Source organism: Xyrauchen texanus, chromosome 18 (assembly GCF_025860055.1).
Source record: "Xyrauchen texanus isolate HMW12.3.18 chromosome 18, RBS_HiC_50CHRs, whole genome shotgun sequence".
Lineage (NCBI taxonomy): Eukaryota > Metazoa > Chordata > Actinopteri > Cypriniformes > Catostomidae > Xyrauchen > Xyrauchen texanus.
Window position 1 is genome coordinate 30,419,296 of NC_068293.1, and position 24,426 is coordinate 30,443,721.

The window sequence follows — 24,426 nt, forward strand, 5'->3', positions numbered from 1 at the left end:
ATTTTGCATGAGTTTCCATACAGTCCAGCAGATTATTGAAGGGATTAGACGACTGTTGAAGTGCTGTTCCAGATTGCAATATAGATGTGAATATTGCCAAAGTGAAACAATCTTTGCTTTTCCACAAGAACAGAAACCAGTTTGCATAGATAAAAAGCCACAAAAGTCCTTTTCAACATTAACATTCCATTCAAACAAACAAACGGGGAAAAGCACAGAAAATCATCAACTGTATTTTTTTGTGCATATTGATGCTTCAAGCAATCACTTTCCTCAAAACAATGGATATGTTTTGTGCATTGGTATTTATGACAAACTCAGAACAAAGTGTATATTTGATTTCCAATTTAGAAATAAAAAAAAGAACAACGTTATCCCCGCTGTCTCCACGAGATGACTGAACGCTAAAGTCTGGTTTATACTTTGGAAACTCATTTTCTCCTGGATGAACTAAGACGCCATTTATACGACGTGCGACGTCGTTTTAAATTGGGTTCGTTTAGGCTTAGGGTGATGTCACTGTGTTTAACGAACTGTTCCAGCCAGGGCCGGACCTAGGGTTTTGGGGGCCCCAAACAAAAATAGTGTATGGGGCCCTACAGGTTTCTAGAAAATTCTAGTTAATTTAGAAAAAAATATACAAAATGAAACTTACTACGTTTCATTGATACGGTTGTGTGTTTTGTTTATGGGCAAAAAATAAAATAAATGGGGTGGTGGGTGGGGCCCTAAACAAATGTTTAGTTTGTTTATTGGTTCCAGCCACAATTAAAGCCAATAATGCAGGTTTTTCTCTTCGTGGACTGCCACGGCTTTATTAAACTGGTCACGCCCCATTTCACTTTTAAAAACTAAAATCTCTCTCCACTCACTTCTTGTGTCCTTGCAGTCTTCGTAGAGTTTGTGTTGCAAATAATTTAAAAATATTATCTTTCCACAAAATCTCTGTGAGACGGGCTTCAAAGTTATCCATTTTAAGGACAGTAACCTAGGTAACAACTCAGCTGGCAAGCGCGATTGTAAACAAAAAGCGTCACGCCAGAGTTCTCGCTCGAACAGGACAAATCTCACGAAACGAACACTTTGGCATAACAAAAACGTCACGGCATTTCGTCATCATTTGTAGGCGAATAAAGTGAAGTCCGTTCACCCAGTAAACATAAAATTAGCCTTGACATGTTTCAGGTTAGCCAAATCTAAGTGTGACTTTCATCCTCACAAAACTACATTCCTGCACATACCTTCCATGAAGGACAGGGATGGATGGGTAGATAAGTGTAAAAAAAATTTGATGGATTGATGAATTAGCAGCTAGAGGAAACAGGGGAAAAAAATACTATTTGACTTCCATTTGAAATATCTGCTTTTATATATATATATATATATATTTTTTTTTTTTTTTTTGCCCATTGAAATATTTAATTCAACAGAATCATTGAACTTAAAACAACTGAAGCAGCAAAAAACACTGCTTGAAACTAACAAAAATTTAGTGAAGTAATAAGCATTTGACTTGCATGTAATAAGAGATCCTGGATGGATGATTTCACAATAGCATTCCAATCAATATTCTTCAAATATTTCTTACGTTTCCACTTTCAAAAATCAGGGAAAACAATTCTGTAATATGAAAGCAAAAAAAACAAAACAAAAAAACATGTCCTTCCATTCTGAACGTAGTGTTGAGTTTTATGGCAATACACAACTTAAAATCAACATAAAAGTGAAACTGTGGCTGTTGTTCACGATGCACAAATAATGGCCAATCCCACTCACTCAATACCACAAGCAAATTAAAAAAAAAAAAAAAAAAAAAAAAAAACCCACTATGTTCTAATACTAAGATGGCTTATATAATGGCTTCACACAACTTTGCTTACTCCTTTAAGGGACAGGTAATTATTATCCGAACTTTTCTTTACGCAGACCAGTCACAAATTTAAAATGTTAGCACCCAGTCAGAAGCCAAGAGTGAACAGATTATAACCCTAACATCAAATATTGGAGGAGATCTTTGTTGGCAGGCTAATAAAACTCTTTCCTGAAACTGAAGAGGATCTCTAATGCCATGCTGGTTGAACGTACCATTATTATAATTTGTCCTAACATGGACAATACACTTACATGATATGTAATGAGCTAGAACAAATAAATTCAACTAAACATAAACTGTCCATCAATGGTAATGTTTTTGGCTTTTCTTAGGGAGGAGGCAAGGGAAATCCTTTTGAACATTCTCCCCTTTAATGACACCAACTACTCTAGCTGGAGAAAAGGATGTGTGCTAGAGATTGTAAAATCTGCAGTTTTTCACCTGTACACTTGTTGGATCTTCATAGATTTTTCAATAAAGGTGCAAATTCTGCTGATCACTTGTTGCCCTGCATGTGATTAGTAAACTAAAAGCAGTAGGTGTCTGACAATGACAATTTGCCAACTATTATGTTGTGATCTAATAGACCAATTTTTCTATAAAAGACAAAATAACTTTCAAACATTGCTAAAAAGGTAAATGGCACTTCCCCACCCATAAAATGTAAAAGAACTGTTGTGTAGTGAGTCTACTTAAGCTAGTCTCTGAAATGACATAGAAATGTAGGGAGTGCAAACTAACTGCCACATTCCTCCAGCTTAAACGATGCAAGTCTCTCTGAGAGTACAAAATTATTATACACTGATATTTTATATAGAATATATACAATATTTGTATGCACAATTTCCTTAAAGTTAATGGATAAATGGTCCTGTACAATAAAAAAAATTACATTATGAACATGAGAATAACAAGTGATGACTTCTCTCCCCTTTTGAGTGCACGAATGTCCCTTGTAAGCCTACATGTCTTTGAAGTAAAAACAAAATAAAAAAAGATGATTTAAAGATCAGTTATTTAGTCTACTGCTCAGTGCCTGGAACAGTGGATAAGGCAGGTATAGAGGAAACATCTGGTCTTGTATTTGTTATTCCTCAGTGCCTTGACTAGGTGGGAAAGGCAGGGCTACTGCATGCTCCTGTGCAAGAGCTGCCAGCTCTTTGAGAAATTCAGAGAAAATGACAGCACAGTAGACTGCATTTTTCACCCTTAGTGCTTCTGCCTGCTTCTCTAGGCCAGAGGTGCCACCACTCGCGCCACCCCGGAACAAAGCACTGTGCAGAGATTGCCCTCCATCCCTCACATGGGCCAGGGCCAACTGAGCTGCATGGCGAGCTCTTGTAGGACTGTTGGTGTGCCTCAGGATAAGATCACCCAGAGATGTCTTACGGCTTTTAACTGTGAAAGAGAGACAGAGAGTGTTAAAAAAGGAAATATGGAGAGAAAGTTAAGATGCCCTGCTCTCTGAATTTGTTCAGACACAACATGTAAACTTCAGCAGTTTACAAAGTCAGTCCTTCTCAGAGCAGTTTACAAAAAAGTTAAGGCAAGTAAAACATCTATATTGAACGAATCAAATGTAATGACAAAACTTAAAGCAACTGTGTCTCCCCGGTCAGGAACAGGGTGAATAATTTGAAAGTATAAAGGAAAAAAAAAATGACAATCAAAAAATTCTCATGAAAATGATGTGCATTTGCAAAATGATACGATGTTCCAAGGTTTTGTCCACTATGTGGTGCTAAAAGAAAGATAAAGGAACATTCCAGGTTCAATCCAAGTTAAGCTCAATCAACAGCATTTGTGGCATAACGTTGATTACAAAAAAAAAAATATCTCCACTCATCCCTCCTTTACTTAAAAAAACAAAAAAAGCACAAATCGAGGTTAAAGTGAGGAACTTACAATGGAAGTGGGAAATATTTGCTTTTTTTTTTTTTTAAGAAAAGGATGGGTAAGTCAAAATTATTTTTTGTGGTAATCAACATTATGCCACAAATGCTGTCAATTAAGCTTAACTTGTATTGAACCTGGAATAATACATATATGTTCCCAAACACATTACTTTTTTAAAGTTTAATGCTCAATCGACTTTTAAATTAACAAAACTTACCTCACTACCCTAAACATTAAACCTAACAGACAGTTTCATAAGAAGAAAATATGAGATGAAAAATGCAATTACTGAGGCGTAAACTTGATTCTATTTCTCTTTTTTTTTTTATGAGAGTTTCCCTCTGATTCACCTACTTAATGAGTCTGATCGACGGAGGTTGGGCACTCCCATGGGTGAGTCTGTCCAGTCTATCTTTCCTCTTGCAACCAGAAAGCGGCGAGCTTTTCTCAACATGGAAGGGAAATCCTCATGTGATGCTGCAAACACCTCAATGCGATTTTTTACTGATCCCAGCACCTGAGTGGAAAGAGAAAATTGTTACCAGGATTGACAGTCACAATAAAATACAATCAACATCTCTGAATTTCCTTCTGTGCAATGAATTTACATAAAACAAAAAACATATACATGTATATATATATTAGATAATAAATTAACTAAATTAAAATAACTGCATACTCCCATCAAAATAAAACATTACCCCCCCAAGGCATTCAACAGAATAAAAAAATTGTTTATTAAAAATAACTGTCAAAATAAAACAAGCATCTCTTGAGTCATCAAAATAAATGGAAGATGACGAGTTTAAAGTAAACAAGACCAAAAAAAAAAAGAAAACAGGCACTGATGAATTGAGCACAATAAAGACTAGGACAGTGTATTGATTGGAAATTGGTCAGATTTGATTTCATGTGGACTTGGTGTGTATATTTTCTAATGTTGATCAGAAAATATAAAACACCAATAAAGAGTGCAACAGAGATGACTCAAACTCAAATTTACAATAACCTTTTGCATTACATTAATGCTGAGGGGTTTTAGTATTTACAAGACTTTTCATATTTTTATCAAGGTTGTCATGCTGATTTTTCATAGTTCTTCTTAATGTATTACCTGTATAAGTGACTTAATGCTGGGCTGAAAAACCATGTTGGTGTTTAGGAGGAAAGACCGCAGGAGAGGCTGAGGGTAACAGGCCAGCTGGAACACAACGCCCGTCAGTAAAATGTTCACATACAGGGAGTTCTGCATCATATTCTCCAGTTTATTGAACAGGACAGTTATAAATGGACCTACACAAAAGGAGAAGTGGAACCAGTGACTAAAGGACATCTCTCGTTGTAGTTGCATATGTAACATTAAGCACTCAAATCTTTATTTGGTCATCTCTAAAATGAGAACCTGTGTACGGTTGAGCAAGGGGTTGTCCAAGTGGTCGACAGGGGCTAAATACACCAGTGGTAAATCTGTCAGGCTTGGGCTCACTGGACTGCTGCTCGATCTCCACTGGAAGACAGTTGTCATCTGTCAGGCTGGGAGCAGCAGTGCGGAAGTCCCGACTGGACTCTTCCGAGCTGTGTGAAAGAACCCTTCTCTCTCTAACGTGTTCCTCTAGCTCCCTCAGCTCCTGATGGAAAGCCTCAATGCTGATGCCCTGACATTTTGAATCACCAGACAATGGCTCTGAAGGTGCCCGCTCCAGCAACTCCTCAATTAGACTCTCAACAGACTCCTGGCCCCTGCTGTCACTGGCCACTGAGGAGGTCTCTGTCAAGCCAGGAACAGGAGATGATCTCTGGCCATCAATTTGTAAACACTCTTGAGAAGAAAAAGGCAGGTTTTTTTGCGATTGCAAGTCTGGGTTCAATTGCACCTGAGAGGATTTCAGTGCCGATCCTACATGGAAATTACTGTATGGAAGACTGGGGTCAATCAGGCCCATAACCACCGATCTATTCAACCCTGATTCTACCACTCCACTATTTACATCAGAGTCTCTCTTCACCTTCTTAACCTCCATTCTCTCATCCAAAGTGTCAGCAAACTCAACCCGCCCTGTCCCATTATAGAGTGCTGGATGAGGTGCAGAAAGAAAGTGCTGGGATCCAGTTTCCACAGTTTTCTCTGTAGAGGCTGATAAAGAAGCTGAAGACTGTAGGGGTATAGTGCTGGGGAGAAGGCTGCGTTTCTTGCTGCGAGGTGTGAGGCTGATGCAGTTTTTACTGATGGTAACATCCCACTCGCCACTATCTCGTTCTGAGCTACTCCATTCAGCACGTGCTGCAGCCACCACTGCTGTCCTCTTCTGGGTGGCATCTGTTAGGGAAAAATGCTCTTGTATCATATTGAGGGTGGGGTTGGATGTAGGAGGGGGAGGTGGTGGCAGAGCAGAGTTCGGCGAGGGATTTTCTCCATCATAAGGAGCTGACCAGTCTCGACAGGCCCAGGAGCAGAGCTCAATGCCTCTCCGAGCATCATGCAGATATCCTAAGTAGCCAGTCTCCCCTTCTGAAATGTCTGGAAATTGGTGCATGGGACTGTCAGGAGACATAGGGGAAGAAATACTACTGCGTGGAGAAGATGGGGTGTTATCTGAGCAAGATGAGGTGGTGTTGGCTGGGCCTCCTGAGCTTTGCTGTCGAATAAAGAGAGCTAAGCGGGATGGAGTGCTGGGTCTGGAGTGAACTGGTGACTCTGTAGTGGGACTACCCAACACTACATGCAAAAAAAGACAGAAAATAGGTTTAGTTCTGAAAAGAATGTCTCATCTGCAATTTAAAAACAGTAGTTTCAAGCAGTCATTATAAAAACATACCAACTGTGTACATTATTGCATCTGACATAAGCTCACTCTTACCCTTGCCCCAAAAGGCAGATTCATCATCCCGCTCACTAGAGGGCGTTGTAGTGATTCGGCAGCATTCTGGTATGAGGGAAAGGAACTTGTCAGCTGATTTGCCATAGAGGTCCGTTTCTCTAACTGCTCTCCGCTGACTCAGCATTACATGTGTACATGGCAACAGATACCTGAAGACACACATATGGATTAATAATAGTGGTTTTAACTTTGGTACACAAATAATAGATTATGTTGGTCAAAGAGTAAAAATCAGATAAAGATACAGAATAAAAAAAAAGACTATTGAACAAAAGTAGACTGTGCAGGGCCTTTAAAACTACAAGCAAAATGTAATGTTGTTACGTACAATTTTTTTGGGGAAGATGACTTATATATAGCCCCACTGCTTGATTAATTAAACTGAAATATGCATTCTAAGAAAAAACTTGTCACAGTAACAGCAGTTTAAATAGCCAAATATAGCTTATAGAGTTAATTTTGTTGTATGCATTGTGTCAAGGGAGAAATCTGTAGACTTTCTTTTAAAATGAGTCACACACCCAAGCAAGCACACAAAATACCTGAGTACAAGCTGGAGCATGAGGTCTTCACAGTTGAGGCTGAGCAATGTTTTGAACAGACTGAGTGAGACCATGCATAGCTACAAAGAGAGAAAAAAAATAATACAACTCAAACACAGCACACAGCCACTGTTCAAACTTTGGGGGGTACCGGACCACCATAAGAGTTAAGGGAACCCCCATAACACCAATATAAATGTAACCTGGGGGGTCTCCTGGCAAAAACTATAACACTTGAAACATAAATTGTCCGGTATCTGTCCCAGTTTTCATTAATAATGCAAACCAGATTTTTAAGTCTGAAAATTATAAAACACCCAAATGCACCATGGTGTTTTCTGAAGGAACAGTGACTGAGTGAGTTAATCCTCATTTTTATCTCACAATAATGGTAAGATACTGTATAATTCTTCTTTGATATATGACTGTTTGTACTCCTAAATTACTAACATTAAATCATCTTTTATCTTAGAGCTCAACCATCACTAGAGGTTAATTAATATTCACGCAGCAAATATGCAAGTAGATTTGCCAGGTTTTCTAATACTACATGTTAGCTCACGATCAAACAGTTGTAAAGTTATTACATGGATGCTATGTGGAGAAATATCGTTGTCTATTTATTATGCTGTGCCTGTAGAGCGACCCACCGTCAATATCTCTAAATACGTAAGCCATGCTGATAACGAAAGCAACAACAGAGAAAACTATTTAAAATGGTATATATTGTTCTGTGAAGATGAACGACTTCTTATTAATAACTCTACAATACAATTTGCATCTCAGCCACAGTGACCACTATTTAAATTATAAAAAGTATAATCTATTATTAAGCCTAACATCTCAATCCTGTCTTTATCAGACATTAAAATATAAAAAGTTTAATTATTATATCGAGCTCTGACTCGATTCAAACATTGCACATAACTCCAAATTCCCTGAAACATGTAGCAGTTTCAAAACTTAGCCAGCAGCAGCTAGACAATAGAAAGTAGGGTTACGCAAATTTTTGCCAATGATACGATTCCAGCCTCTGGTACCTTGTTGTCAATATCTAAATCAATACCCTAGACAGGGCTGTCAATAAATTAAATAAATGTAAATAATTTCAAAATTGTTACTTTTTAAAGAAAGAAAAATTGTTGTTCAGTTATTCATTTGGATGAAATATATAGTGGAATATTTGTGCCTATGTTATCAGTACACTGGGCAGAATTTTGCAACATTGCTCACATTTATATACTATGTCTATTAATAAAATGACATCAAAATGCATAGAAAATGCAAACATTAAACTCAATGCAAATATGCAATCATTGAATAATATAACAAAATGGTGTTGTGCTGCAGTAAATGTTTTGGGGAAAAAAAAAAAAAACTTCACTGGGCAACCCTAAAAGAGAGAACAGCCAATGTCCTATCTACAGGTGCATGCCATCCGTTGTGTGTGCCAAACTGACCCGTGAATTGCTGCTGATGCGCGTGAGTAGTGTGTCAAGGATTGTGTCGTTGTCATAGCGATGCAACAGAATGAAGCGCAAGAAGGTCTTCAGAAGGGAAGTTTCTGTGATACAGCGTAGAAACAAGTCCAGATATGCTGTGCTTGCTATCATCTCATCCACCGACGACTGACAGAGGCGGCACAAGAGACAGTTGAAGACAGGAGGGTGGGGGGGTTAAATAGAGGAGCCACAAAATGCAACTACATGTACAAGATCATAACGAACATTTAAAACTCTGTTGTGTAATGCATATTACATGAATAAATGTCAAAATTACTGTGGTGCCCAATTTTAATGTGCTTCACCTTGTGCAGAGCAGGGCCCATGACTGGCACCAGGAAGCCGTTGTGGAGGTAGTCAAGGAGTTGGCAGCGCACAAGAGGGTGTGCTACCTGTACTACAGCATTGCAAAATTCAAGACTGTTCATGAACACCACTAGTGAAAACACACCAATCCAGTCCTCCCTACGCAGAGCATGCCAGTCGTCGCCCCGTACCTCAATCTTCCTTGGCAGGGATGAATACAGCCCACTCAGCCCTGTCGCCAACACCTGGGAAACAAAAATATATATATATATTTCTTTTTTTAACCTAAAAGAAAGCCATCCTAAACATGAAAATAAATGTGGAACATCTTCAAATATTCCCTGACATAAAATAGCAACTGTGGGCTATTAGGACGAAGAAAAAAAAAAAAAAAATATATATATATATATATATATATATATATATATATATATATATATATATATATATATATATATATATATATATATATATATATATATATATATATATATATATATATCTATATATATGGATTTAATATATGTGTATATATATATGTATATATATGGATTTAATATATGTGTATATATATATATATATATATATAAAAGCAGATTCAATATATTTATCTAGTTCCATCTAGTTCTGAAACAGGTGCTATAATCACCAGTAACTACATCAATTCAATTCTATATTAGTTTAGCAAGTTGCAACAACCTTTAAGGCAAACAGATTACTACATTACTTGGGAGGAAAAATTGCTGCGCAGCTTGTTCTCCCGTGGAGGGTCTGTTGACGATCCGCTCAAATTTAACATAATTTCAACATTGTACCCATTGCCACTGAGCTTCTGAAGCATCATTAATGATTGCCAGACATTTGAATTAATTTTTGTCTTTGTACTGTGGAGCTTGGAAAATGTTATTTTCACTTGCATATTCCTAGATGAGACCTCCAGTCGTAAGTGGTCAGATGAAACCTCAAATTACTCTCGAGGAGGATAGAGGAGGGGACAGTGCATTCACTGAACCAATGGTCTAGCACAAGTCAGAGAATACTGAATGACAAAAACAACTGTAAATGACAAATGACTACCTATTCATGCCACGGCAAACATAGGAACCCACAGTTAGTCAACAGAATATTGACCAGAGAAAGACTATAGAAATTTAAATCTCTATTGAAACAGCTCTGAGAGGCACTTCTGACATGAACAAGTGGCATTCACACTGCATGGTACAAAGAAACTCTAAAGAGCACAAAATGCCATGAATGGAGATATTCATAAAGACATAGACAGTGAGGGAAGAGAGAACAACAGAAAGAATATACAGACTAATTACTGGTTCACTGACTTCTGCTTAGAAAAAAACACTTCACACAAGACCTGCACAGAGGACCTCTTACATCACCATGCAAGAGACAGGCACAATTTAAACACTAAGAACAGAAGTTGATGACAAGGCAGGTGCACACAGACAAGCGCGTGCGTGCACACACACACACACACACACGCACGCACGCACATGCACACGCGCTTACTGGGCAGAAGTAGGAGTTCTCTGCAATGTGGCGTGCGACAGCGTGGTTGTTGGCAGATGTTGCCATGACGAGGAGAAGTGCGTCACGGGCCTGCTGCCCCAGAGCTCCATCTCGATGAATAAATGGTACCAACAGGGAGAAGATCAGTAGGTTAGTGGGACCCTGCTGTACTGACCCACACCTAAATAACGACTCCAAAACTGCAGTCTGCTTTGCCATGGACACACAAACCTGATTCAAAATACACATTTACAGTTATAATTTATGACAGGATTTACAGTATTTATTCTTTATTTTTTAATGCCATATCAGCAATGGCTATTTTATGGCTAGATCAAAGTACTTTAATTTATGACAGTAAACATGCATTAGCTAGAAATGCATAAATGAATAGATTACAGATGTATTTGCACTGCCTGTATAGTTTGTGCTCATTTAAAAATTTTTGGTCTACTGTTTGGGATGACCAATAAGAAGAGAATTTGAAAAGGCACACACGCAAGTTGTAATTAGCTTTACTTCATTTAGATTTGTCAAATATTTTGATTCAGTGAGTAGCACAAATAGAATCTGCAGATTGTTTTCATCACATCTTCTGTGCGGTGTTGGACAAAATCTGCAGAATTCTGAGGTTAGTCAGTTAGCTAGTTGGTGATTTTATGCCATGCCAGTTTCCATGGCTACTTTCATGGCGAAAAACAAGTTAAAAAACTGTATATTAAGAGTGATTAAACTCCTATATAAGGTTTTAAAACTTTGTTTTCAATAAAAACTCTAAAAATGATTCAGGGTTGACTTCATTACAAATCTCTTCAAATGTGTTTGTAAATAAATCAGCACAATCCAATATAATATGCTTCAAAGATAGTGGACTCTGGTATGGGGAGCCTAATTATGTGTGTGTCTGGAATGTCCTATTCGGTAACAGGTGTAATTGATCTGAGCTAAGAGATTACTAAAATTAAAGATGTGGCTTTTACCTAATACAGGATTGATTTCATGCAGTTTGTAAATATGGTATAAATGTAATAACAGAGCAGAGAAAGCTACAATCTTTATGGTTGCAGAAAGCATGTTCTATTTAGCAAAAATATAAAAAAAAGGTAATATGCAAAAAACTACGAAATTCTATGGGCACAGATTACGTTTGCATTGTTCAGGCCTGTTCATAGTCTAAACAGTAATCAGCATCGATCTTCCAAACACCTGATTTAGCAGCAATACGAGGCTGGACTCCAGGGCAGGAGGGCAGCCCAGCTGGGGGTCCACACAAGCTCCCAGTAGGCTTAGCAGTGGTTGTAACACTGCACTGTGCAGAAGCAGAGGCTGATGGGACTGTCCAATCAGCATCTCAAACAGCTTCAACAGCTCCAGCTGGCTGTCTGGATCCAGGCCACGGCACACATGCCACTGCACCAGAGCTTCCAATATGTTTTCTGCCACCACCATCTCCAGAATGGGACCTATTGCTACAGACAGTTCACAATCCAATGTCACTTAATACAGTGTCTATTATATTGCCATAAACTCTGAAAAAGAACAAATGTATGCTCCTCCGAGCTCACAGGAGAGTGTTTTAACCTGGTGATTCACAGTCTCCCCCAGCAGATCTCTCTTCAGCTAGCAGGCACAGCATTTGATCCGTGTGATTGCGAACTGCTGTGAGATCATCAGCACTTCCACCCACTGAAGTCTCCCTCTGTTTCAACACCCCTGACACCTGAAAGGGACAGAGAAAATACCTGTAGATGTGTTGGTGTACATTTATATTATATATATAATATAAGTGCATAAAAGGTTACTGACATATCCAAGACCCCGTTTACACCTAGTATTAAGATGCGTCTCAGGTGATCAGATCACAGGTGGTCAGATGAGACGCATGTTTAAACCTGTTCACTTGAATGCGTCTCCGGTGACCACTTGTGATCAGATTTGGAGGGAAGGGACTCATGATGACATACATAAATCACTATGTCAGTGTGTTACTGCATGATAATAAACTGCATCAAGTCAGAAAAGATTTTACCAGATGCAGCTGAAATTTTATCCAAGTACAAAAGCAACATTTCAAGCAGCATTGTTCATTATTCATGCTTGTGTATAAATCTGCTTTTAAAATTTTACAATTGGACAGTTATTTCCTTTTAAACTGCTTTTAACCGGCAAAGTTTAAAGTCTTTTTTTAGCGCAGCGGTTGATTGACAGGTGAGGAGAGGCGTTTCGCTCCTGTTGGGACGCTTTCAGGATGGATTAGCGTTTACACCTCAATTAGCGTTTACACCCCTGTAAAAACTGTATCTTTCTGGCACTTAAAAAACAAAATCTAAACTTCGACAAATAATAGTTTGCTAATGGGTGATATACTCAATGCAACGAATCCAGAGAATGGACTCGCATTCTTGTGAACACATGTCTTACAATGTTCTCTACCTTGAGAGAACAAGGAAGGACAGTAGATGTAGAATGCATCTATTGTGAGCATTGAGATGTGTTGCCATCTTCCTGTTGAGTAATTAAACATCACAGCACATTTAAAGCCAGTGAGAGAACCACTGCAATTATCACAACAGTTAATTAATATCATCACACAAGTGAGCTTTTTTTAAATGATTGCGCACATGCAAACTATAAATTTATCTCATTAAATCTCAGCCTTTGCAGTTTAATAATCACACTAGGACTTAACATGATTTTAATTTGTGTGCTGAATGTTTACAGAATAAGATTCATACATCAGATGGTATCAGTTTTGGGAATCTGAGCATTTTTACAAGCACAAGCACATGAGCGTAGTATCGTATCAGGACATCCCTACTCAATACGATGGCATGAAATTGCAATTGTTCACAGGAGCTTATGTGCACAATCAGTATGAGGGAAAATAAGCCTGTGCTTAGTAATACGTATCTCACCTGTCTCCAGTGGTTCTCAAACACCATAAGACAAGTCTCAGGGTCGGCAGTGCATGGGCTGGACGGGGCTGCATGCCTACTGGTCCGAGTGCCCTGACCCCTTGGATTTAAACGACTAAGCCAACTCATCTTAGCTCACAGGCAGATCAGTTCAATCAAGAGGTCAACAGGAACGAGGGAAAGAATAAAGGGGGAAGAGAGGGAGGAGAAAAGAGGGAAAAGGGGGTGGGGGTAGTCACAAAAAACACCCAATAACAAGAGATGAAGAGTCCTGACAAAATAATTTAATAAGGGAAGAACATAGAAAGGAGGGAATCCAGCAACAGTCACTGTACGCCAGTGATCAATGTGTGAGCATGTGAGGCTTGTTGGCACTCCCAGTCATCCAGTCTGCAATAGGTACTATACTCCATACCGAGGCATTGACTCCTCCACACACACACCTGCAGGGAGGGAGGGAGGGAGAGAGAGAGAGAGAGAGAGAGGTCATTGATGACACATTCACAGCATCTCGTTAAAAGCAATGTATTTTTTTAAGACATTTTAAGACAACGCATCTTGAGACTCGTTTTTTTATTTGTTGCACCAAGTCTGTTTTAGCCCAAGAATGCAATCAGTCTGAACAGGCCACAAACTCATCATCTCTGCTTGGCACACATCCAAAATTTGAATGCTCATTTTAGAAATCGAATGTGCATTTTTATGTTAAATTCGACAAATATTCCAATTTCAAAACTTAATTTGACAGTCTTACTACATTGTGTGCAAAAATAAATAAAGGATAAATGTTAATATGGGCAGATAGCTTTTCACACTATCAAACAAAAACAAAAACGTTTCACAACAGTTTAAAGGCACCAGATCAACATGTCTGCTACTGTTGCACTCAATCTTCTGCTTCTCTTGCATACTGCAGACGCAGGATGTGTGAAACAGGCTTATGTCATACATTATGCATCTTATGAAACAATGAGCACTATGCATAAACAACAACATCTAGATTCAAAAATGACTAAACAGTTGTACTCACACATAGAAACAATCATTTCAAGTGTTCTGAAGCAACACAAATCACCAAGTAATGACAGAATTGTATTTTTGGGTGAACTATTTGTTTAACAATATCATGCATCCACAACGACAATCGATGCATTGAGTTGTAATGGCAAGATTTAGCAACATGACCACACAGGAAGTCTGCCATATTACGCATACTCAACAACAAGGGCCACTTCCTACCAGACATTTTCACATTTGCTCCAGTGTAGGGATGTCAACTTTCAGACATTTTCTTAAATTGATCGTTGTTGAAATTAACGAGCAATTAATCGATTAATTGTTAACTCAAATCGCTAATATCGCAAGACACATGAGGAATACTCCAAATAATATGCGCATGTAGCATACTGTTTAAATATAATTTCAATGAATACACTTAAGAAATGTAAGTAGTCATTTTACTCTTAAAAAATTCTTAGTTCAGTGTAATTTAATAAATTAAGGAAAAGTTTAGTTTGAATTTGGGAACGGTTTAATTACGGTTACCGTGCGTTCAGACCAGAGAAGGCCAGAGCTTCAAAATTTGCCAACAACGCTATCGAAGATTCGTGGACACTCTGACGTAGTTGAAATAGGTGGCAACGTTTGTGCAGAATGCTTGGTTTTGTGAACTAAATTTAAAAGGGGCCGCAAAACATTCAGACATGTCGACCGGTATCTTTTTGTCGACCTATCACAAGTAGCGTACATCCTCAAGAAATCTTTTAAATGTGAAAGAAATCGATCGATGGTAAAAGTAATTAAAATGATGGTAAAGTAATTAAAATGATGGTTGTTTGTTACCAAAATAAACAACATACAATTGTAATAATATCTGTGGTCCTGGTTTTTATTTATATCCCTGTAAGCAAACAGGGACAGATTGTATATTACGGGAAAACCCGCCACGGCAATTATTTGTTTCTTCTCATATTGTTTTCAGAACTATTGTTTGGTGGAAAACAAAGTTTAAACTTTTGTGTTCTGTAGACTTCGCTAGAGCGGAGCACTTCTATATTCCAATAGGTTGCCGCCAAACCGTGTCAAAGCTCATTACCATAATGTTGCCCGCACTTGAACTTTCCACAAAGTCAAGACGTGCCGGCCAAGGAAGCGCCGCTTCTCGCCACCGAGAGATGCTGGCTGCCATAGAAAATGTATGACTTCTGGCCGATTTGACACTCTCGGTGCCTCTGGTCTGAATGCACTACTAATGAAATACAAGTTAGTAGTAAGTTCTATCTTAAGATATATCATTTGTATACATTGGTAACTGAAAACTAATGAGTATGGATTAAATTAAGGCTAACTGTAAATAATTAAGTTACTACAATGGCATCTGTAACTGAAAACTATTGCATTTAAATGGTGCTGCATCCACGCCCCTGTCTCATTTCAAGTCCAAGCTTACACAAACAAAAACATTACTGAGAACACCTTTAAATTTCAATTATAAATTTCTTCACAAGTCAAATTACAAGGAGGACCAAACAAAAGCAGATAAAAATGTACAAGGCTTAAACAAAAAAAAAAATGGGTCAGTAAATAAAAATAAAAAAGGAATTTCTCATCATGCACAACATTCCCAAGCACTCCACCCTGCCATTCATAATAAACTTCCTGGACCATGACATTATAGAAGGCTTCATTCCCTACTAGAACTCCCTCATCCTAAGGACAGCACACAATTGCCATGAAATAATGTTTTAGAAGCTCTCTAAGGCTGCATTTACAAGGGAGGAACTAGGGATGGGCATTTGCGAGTAATTTTGTAGTAGAGTACTCTAAGCCACAAAAAACGAGTACCCGATTACTTGTAATCTAAAATGCATGTTAAAAAAAAACACGTATGTGAAATGTATATTTCGTATTATTCACAAACGTTACAAAGAAAGATTTCAAAATAACGTAAATTCAAAAAAACTATGCTTTTCTTTTGGGAAAAAATTGTTACAAATGTCAAACAAGAAAATTATATTAAAAACAATTGCATTTTACTGGAGCTTACATAGAAACCAAAACTGACGGCATGAGGTTAATGCACATAGGCTACATAAAAGCCATCACTTTTTTTTTATTTCACATGTTATTATTCAGAAAACATGTGCCCTCTCTTCCAAAATACTGGATGTTATAAAGGAACTGAATCTAAAAAAACAAGGATTCACAATCGTGAACAAGGAACGCATCCCCCTTGCCTTGGAATTAAGTTCTGTATATAATTTATGTATTCTGCTCTTCATTTCAATATCACATTTCACATTTACTCTGATGTCTCTGTTACAAACTTCCCCACATTTTTTTGTTTGTTTTTACTGTTGTTTGTGTAAAAAGCAATAAAAACTTAATTTGCTTTTTATAAAATGCGTTCTGCCTGCGTTAAGAGATTTCACACAACCATACACACATACTGGTCTGATCAGCTTACGAGTTTGTATTTCCACCAGTTTTCCACCATTTCTTTTTCAGCATAAAAGCTGATCATAGACTGTTGGTTTGCATGACACCAATAACAACCGAATACAAATAGAGTAAAATGAAATAAGGATAAAAAAATATATATACAGTTGAATTCATAAGTTTACATATACTTAGGTTCATTTAAAGTTATTAAAACTAATTTTTTAACCACTCCACAGACTTAATATTAGCAAACTATAGTTTTGGCAAGTTGTTTGGGACATATATTTGTGCATGACACAAGTAATTTTCCAACAATTGTTAACAGATTGTTTCACTTTAAATTGACTATCACAATTCCAGAGGGTCAGAAGTTTACATACACCAAGTTAACAGTGCCATTAAGCAGCTTGGAAAATTCCAGAAAATTATGTAAATCCTTTAGACAATTAGAAAATCAGATAGCTTCTGAGAGAAGGTGTACTGAATTAGAGGTGTACCTGTGGATGTATTTAAAGGCCTAACTTAAAACTCAGTGCCTCTTTTCTTGACATTATCAATCTAAAGAAATTACCCCAAAAAATTGTGGACCTCCACAAGTCAGATTCATCCTTGGGAGCAATTTCCAAATGCCTGAAGGTACCACATTCATCCGAACAAACAACAGTACACAACTATAAACACCATGGGACCATGCAGCCATCATACTGCTCAGGAAGGAGACGCATTCTGTCTCCCAGAGATGAATGTAGTTTGGTGTGAAAAGTGCAAATCAATCCCAGAACAACAGCAAAGGACCTTGTGAAGGTGCTGGAGGAAACAGGTAGACAAGTATATATATCCACAGTAAAACAAGTCCTATTTTGACATAACCTGAAAGGCTGCTCAGCAAGGAAAAGAAAATGCTCCAAAACCGCCATAAAAAAAAGCCAGACTACAGTTTGCACATCTTTGGTCTTATGAAACAAAAATGTAACTTTTTGGCAATAGTGACCATAATTATGTTTGTAGAGAAAAGGGTGAGGCTTGCAAGCCAAAGAACACCATCCCAACCGTGAAGCATTTGGGTGGCAGCATCATGTTACTTTGCTGCATGAGAGATTGATGCACTTCACAAAATAGATGGCATCATGAGAAAGGAAAATTATGTGGATATAAAGCTTGGTTGCAAATGGGTCATTCAAATGGACAATGACCACAAGCAAACCTCCAATGTTGTGGCAAATGGCTTAAGGACAAAGTCAAGGTATTGGAGTGGCCATCACAATGCTCTGACCTTAATCTAATAGAAAATGTGTGGGCAGAACTGAAAGCATGTGCGAGCAAGGAGGCCTACAAACCTGACTCACTTACACCAGTTCTGTCTGGAGGAATGGGCCAAAATTCCAGCAACTTATTGTGAGAAGCTTGTGGAAGACTACCAAAAACATTTGACCCAAGTTAAACAATTTAAAAGGCAATGCTACCAAATACAAACTAATTGTATATAAACTTCTGACCCACTGGGAATGTGATGAAAGAAAGAAATAGCTTAAATAAATAATTCTCTCTTCTATTATTATTAAAATAATATAGTGATCCTAACTGATCCAAGACAGGGAAAGTTTCCGGGAATTGTGAAAAACTGAGTTTAAATGTATTTGGCTAAGGTGTATGTAAACTTCTGACTTCAACTTTAACTTGGCTACTTTGGTTTAGAAGCACAGACAGCATGAGATATCTTCTCTCATCCAACACCTCACCAACACGTATCCACAACACCCAGTGGACTACATTTTAACTGCAAGATTTGGTGGGGGATTCAGAGGGAAAATGGTATAATTCAGCAATACTCATGGCAGGGAAATTCATTTTAAATATTTGAGTAGTGTTTTTAATACTCGAGTAGCTATGCAGAACAAGTGCTCTGTTACTCGATTACTCGTGCACATCTCTAGGATAAACCATCTCAAACTCACTTAAATATGTGGACTTTCAGTGTATTCAAATAGTTCTTGGTACTGTTGATTGGATACAATAAGTCAGAGACATAACTGACAACAGCAGGTACCTAACCAAATCAAACCGTATGTACTCACGAGTGCAGTTTCAAACCAACTAACAAAAGCTGTGAGAGCATCTGTCTCCTTCATATATCATGCCTATAATAAATACGCTGCAATGCAATGTTAGAGCATTTGAGTGCATATTCTTGGTTCATCGACATTGTCACTCAATGTCCAAAACCCTAAATGTTTTTTTCTAGCACAAGACGGCTACCAGAGAGCATGATCCCCTGCAAGCATGCACTCCAAGATAAGTATTCTTGCAGGCTAATATCAATGAAAATACTTGGCTGGTTACAAAGTTCCAGGATAATGCAAGCCATAGTGAGATTCTGGAATGGGAGTAAACAGCAGAGATTACCCAAGCAGAGTCCCGGGAGTCAGTCAGTTCTGCCTGCTTGCTCATGCGTAATGCCCCAGGGAACACAGTTAGCTTGTTGTGTTACACACCTGACTTTTTATTGACCATGCAACCACAAACACCACAGATGCACACTACTGCCGTATCAAGATTCAGATCTGTCATTTTTAAATATTTGCACAAACATCAATTGGCCCATGTAAAAGTGTTTCCATGCAGACACTGCAGTACATGCTAAAGTGAATGGAAATTCTCCCAAGCAGTAAGGATACGCAAGATAGAGGAGACACCTGCATCATGTGTAATACTATAGCCCTTTTTCTCTGCCAATCCATATCTGATACCTGAACTCTTTGTAGCAGTGATTCGAAACCAATGTTGTTTATATAGAATATCTATACCTCACTATGTGGAACAATATGGGGGTCTTCTTTTCTAGAAAGAATCATACCTATAACTACACACTATTTCAGTACATATTTAGCATTTTAGTAAACTTTAACTACTTTTGCCACATTGAAAATGCTGCAGCAAAATAAACAGAAATTCTAGTGAAAGTTTTCAGTAAAACAGAAGCCAGTTCTCTTTTAACTTTTTTTTTCAAATTCCATCTGGACTTAAAAGGATTCAGATCTCTTGTTTGATCATTTTAATTGTAATAGGGAATAGGTCTACTTTTTATTCACAATATTATTATTATTTTTGAAACCTAGTTAACTTAAATATTATTGCAATTTGCAAAAAATAAAAAAGAAACTTGTAGAAATGTATTATACAATAGTAACATACATTCAGTCATGCCTTTTTAATTTTAAAACCCCCCAGGAAGACCTTTGTGTGTGTGTGTGTGTGTGTGTGTGTGTGTGTGTGTGTGTGTGTGTGTGTGTGTCAAATTTCACAGTTTAATATGCTTCTTATTAAAAATCCATGTTCTTGATGCATGTTAAAAGCAAACCATAAAATTGAGCATCTACATATGAGATGTTGTTCGTGTGTAGCGCTCACATATTGTGCACCGCTCTGAGAGTTGAAAATAGCAGCACATCATCACGTGCCCAGCTTGTGCTATGAGTGTGTATAAATGAAGCAGTAGATAAAAGATATAATTTTTTTTATTTAAAAAAATATTGGGGTAACAGATTACATCATCAACCCCCTGGCTGAGGGATTGGTGCAAATCCTTTATTGATTTTGCTATAAAAATTAATTTGTAGAAACACAAACTTAAACCAAAAGATATTTTTAAATAAAAATTCCACTTTATATGAAATTAAAAAAGCAAAGTGGTCAAAAGAACTAATATAAACACCCTTCCATTTGCCGTCACACAAGTACCCATCTATGGCAACAGGTGGAACATATCTAATACAAATTAAGGTCTAAAGAGAATTATAAAAAGGTAAACATAATAATATTAAAGTTAATAATAAGAATTAAATCACACATGTATAGGCTATTTCTAAAGTGAACCTGCAGTTACATTCACAATGCATGTTAAAGGGGTCAAGGTGAACATGTTTTTGTGTTATTTTATAATTAATCATACGTATATACAGGACCCCAGACAAAAAAAAAAAAAAAAAAAAAAAATGGAGCCATTGGCAACAAAACTAAAACATTTAGGAGCCAAATTACTGTTTTTATTTGCCAAATCACAGAATTGCTCAATTTACATTGCTGTTCAGAAAAAAGATAGAAAGCCAAAGAAAAGGGAGGTCAACAGATAACCCATTAATCAGAGATATAACAGTATATATAGTTGAGAAGATACGTTTGCATTCCCTTTTGTCTCAAAAATGTTCACACGCCTTTCATAATTTATACAAATATAACAGATAAAATATTTTTTTAATTTAGTTCTTCTGAATCTACATTACAGATAATTACATGAAAATTAGTATGCATATAGTAGTATGTTGTCTTCTTGAGCATCAATGAATGTTTGCACCTTGTGTAGCAGTTGTGTACAAGTTCCTCAGTAGACCTTTTTCACACTCCGGTTTTGGAACACAGAAATAAAAGATTGCAGTGTAAAATTTGACAGTGGTGAATGGGAGTGCATGGGAGACTACAGCAAATCTTATTTTTTAACTTACCAATTTGCTCCAAGAGCAAAAGAAAAAAATCACTATTACATTTGAATGACTTTCAAGAAGAAAAAAAAAAGCAGTGGATTAAGACCAAATTTATAAGCCAAATTTACTGTCACTCAGCAGCTATAACAGAACAATTCTATAATTCTTGCACAGAGAATTACTAGGCAGCTACAAAACTCTGGTGGGTGTCTTCGTGGAAAACACTAACAAACGTTGCACTCGGTGGATTGTCATTTGCAACTATAAATCTCTGCAATAATAATAAAATATTTCCATGGTCGAATAGTCACTTGATGTCATTTAACATAACTTAAGATCAAATAAAACTATAATGACGAGACGAGAGGAGTGCTGCAGCTTGAGTATCTGATAAAAACACAGATCACAGCTTGGCGATAAAAATAACACTAAAATGACAACAATAAAATGTGTATGCATGTATGCAGGTATGTGTATATATATATACACACACACACACACACACACACACATATATATTAGGTTGATTTAATGCGTTAATTCAGTGCGATTAATTTAACAAAAAATTATGCGTTAAAACAATTAACCCAATTAATCTTGGGGATTAACCCAATTAACCCCGACCATAATAAGGAAGATTCCTGAGAAATGCAAGCTTGTAGTACCACCTGTTTACTCCAGAGGGCAGTAAGTGAAATTTCAGATGTATGAGCAACATGCAGTTTATACAGTGAAGAAAACACTTCAGTAGGCAGAACACCACAAACATGCATTACGTTTTTGCATTCAAAACACTTAATGGAGCGCAAATCCGATCCGGATCTCAAGATGTGTTTAAAGATTGAGCATTAAACTATATTTAACTTGACACAGTGAGCTAAACCTTTTAAGTTTAAGACACAACGCACCCAAGACGCTACACAAGCATGTCTGACATAGGTGTAAATTGACTGGGTCCTTAAACAAGCCCTCATAATAAATTTCGAACTGACTGACAAATTCACTTGTGAAATGGATTGCTGTGAACTGTGTGCCAATGATTGGATTATGATCAATAATATGGTATTAAACAATATATATATATATATATATATATATATATATATATATATATATATATAATTTTTCAATATTTAAAGATAACTATGTATAATTATTTCATCATTATATATTGAATTATTTTGATATGAGGGGCTTTCTCATATATTTGTATATGCGATTAATTAATTGGGACACCGTGTAATTAATTTGATAAAACATTTTTATCGATTGACAGCCCTAGTAATTAACTACAAACTCTGAAACTGGCATTTCTCTGTGCGGTCAGCGCCTCTTCTATGAGTTGCGCGAATGTCCCGAACTAAGGAGGAGAGATTGAAACTGATTGCTTCTCAATCACCCTGGACTCCCACACTGACATTAATAGCTACACAAATTCTGTTCTGCAACACATCAACAGGTGTGTCGACAAGGTAACCACCCATAAAACAATTAAAACATACCCTAATCAGAAACCCTGGATGAACAAGGATGTCCGACTCCTGCAGAAAGCATGTGATGCTGCTCTCAGATCTGGCGACCGGGAAGCCTACACTTCACAATCCAGGGCCAATCTGATGAGGGGAATTAATGCAGTCAAACAACTACAAACTGCGGATTGAGGACAATTTTACGAACGACCCCCGACATATGTGGACAGGCATCCATGCCCTCACAAACTACAAACCAGTGAACAGCAGTAATTTGCAGTAATGCAACCCTCCCAGATGAACTGAACACCTTTTATAGTGGGAACCAGAACCACCCATAAAAGCTGAGCTAGCTCCCACCTGATGATCTGCTGCTCACATTTTCCTCCAGTGACGTGTGCTCCACCCTGAGCAGAGTGAATGTACCTAAAGCTGCTGGCCCTGATGGCATCCCGTGCCAAGTGCTCAGGGCCTGCGCAGAACAGCTGGCTGACGTCTTCAACATTTTCAACCTCTCCTTGTCCCAGGCCATAATCCCTACCTGCTTCAAAACAGCCACCATTGTACCAGTACCAAACCATGCTGCTGCAGTGGACCTCAACGACTTCCGCCACATTGCTCTTACTCCCATCATAGCAAAGTGTTTTGAACTGTCAGGAACAGTTTCTTTCAGTTCTGAACTCTAAACTCAGGCGCTGAACACTACATCCCACTCGTACAATGTTTTTTATAATATTTTTGCACATAACTTCTACCTTCTGATGCCGCTTGCACTGTTATGGTCAACGGCCATATAAATATATTTACATATATATACTTCATTCTGTATAATGCACCTTCAGTTTTATACTTCTACATTGAGCTGGTCTCTACCTCTCTTTTTCTCTCACACACATTAAGGAACATCCCTTGCTTATGAAATAAATATATAAATAAATACAAATTTCCACATAATAATAACCTTGTACTTTATACATAGGCTGAGAGAACATTGGCTGGACCATCTCAACTTTATCGCTGTAAAAAGTTCGCAAATATGAGCATGCTGTAAACTAAACATGACAAGATACACCATTGGTAGAAGAAAGCAACTGAATTCGACTTTTTTTTTTTCAATTGCATCACAATGGCCCCCTTCCCTTGACAAATTCACCAAAAATGTTATAACTATGACTCTGCATGTTGACCTTTATTACAGTGAGTGAGTGTGACAACAGGCAAAAAGGGTTGGAGTAAAGAGAGAAATAGACAAGAAAATTGAGAGGGCTCTCTCTCCCTCTTGCCTTGAGGTAAGAATTAATCATTAGTCAAGGGTCTGTCTCAGCACCACAGAACAGTCTTAATGGTAGAGTGACAGATCAGGAGGTCAAAACAAAACCTCTTTAAGAGCTTTATTTTATTGTTAATTTTTCCCTGCAAAATGGAACCATACATATTAAATCAGTGTTGTCATGTGTCATAATTATGACAATGGAGAAAGGAATGAAAATAACAAGTGAATCATTGGAAGCTAAATGACTAACTTCTTGAGTGTTTTGCACTGAAGCTTAGGACAGGAGAGCTAGAGAGAGAGCAAGAGAGAGGGTGTGTTAGCAAGTCAC

At 37.5% G+C, this 24,426-nt stretch overlaps 1 protein-coding gene across 1 annotated transcript in view; it reads right to left on the minus strand.

Moving 5' to 3' along the window:
• Positions 1-1,387: 1,387 nt before the first annotated feature.
• Positions 1,388-24,426, minus strand: part of fhip1b (FHF complex subunit HOOK interacting protein 1B) — a 28,804-nt gene continuing 5,765 nt past the window's right edge. Inside the window, exons 2-13 of the mRNA XM_052148770.1 lie at positions 13,438-13,880; positions 12,104-12,242; positions 11,729-11,991; positions 10,523-10,753; positions 8,998-9,243; positions 8,651-8,818; positions 7,191-7,270; positions 6,628-6,797; positions 5,172-6,485; positions 4,884-5,062; positions 4,124-4,286; positions 1,388-3,271 (exon numbers count right to left, since the gene is read on the minus strand). Of these exons, the coding sequence (XP_052004730.1) occupies positions 2,961-3,271; positions 4,124-4,286; positions 4,884-5,062; positions 5,172-6,485; positions 6,628-6,797; positions 7,191-7,270; positions 8,651-8,818; positions 8,998-9,243; positions 10,523-10,753; positions 11,729-11,991; positions 12,104-12,242; positions 13,438-13,566 (3,393 nt within the window). The 5' untranslated portion in view covers positions 13,567-13,880 and the 3' untranslated portion in view covers positions 1,388-2,960. The remainder of the gene's footprint in view (positions 3,272-4,123; positions 4,287-4,883; positions 5,063-5,171; positions 6,486-6,627; positions 6,798-7,190; positions 7,271-8,650; positions 8,819-8,997; positions 9,244-10,522; positions 10,754-11,728; positions 11,992-12,103; positions 12,243-13,437; positions 13,881-24,426) is intronic.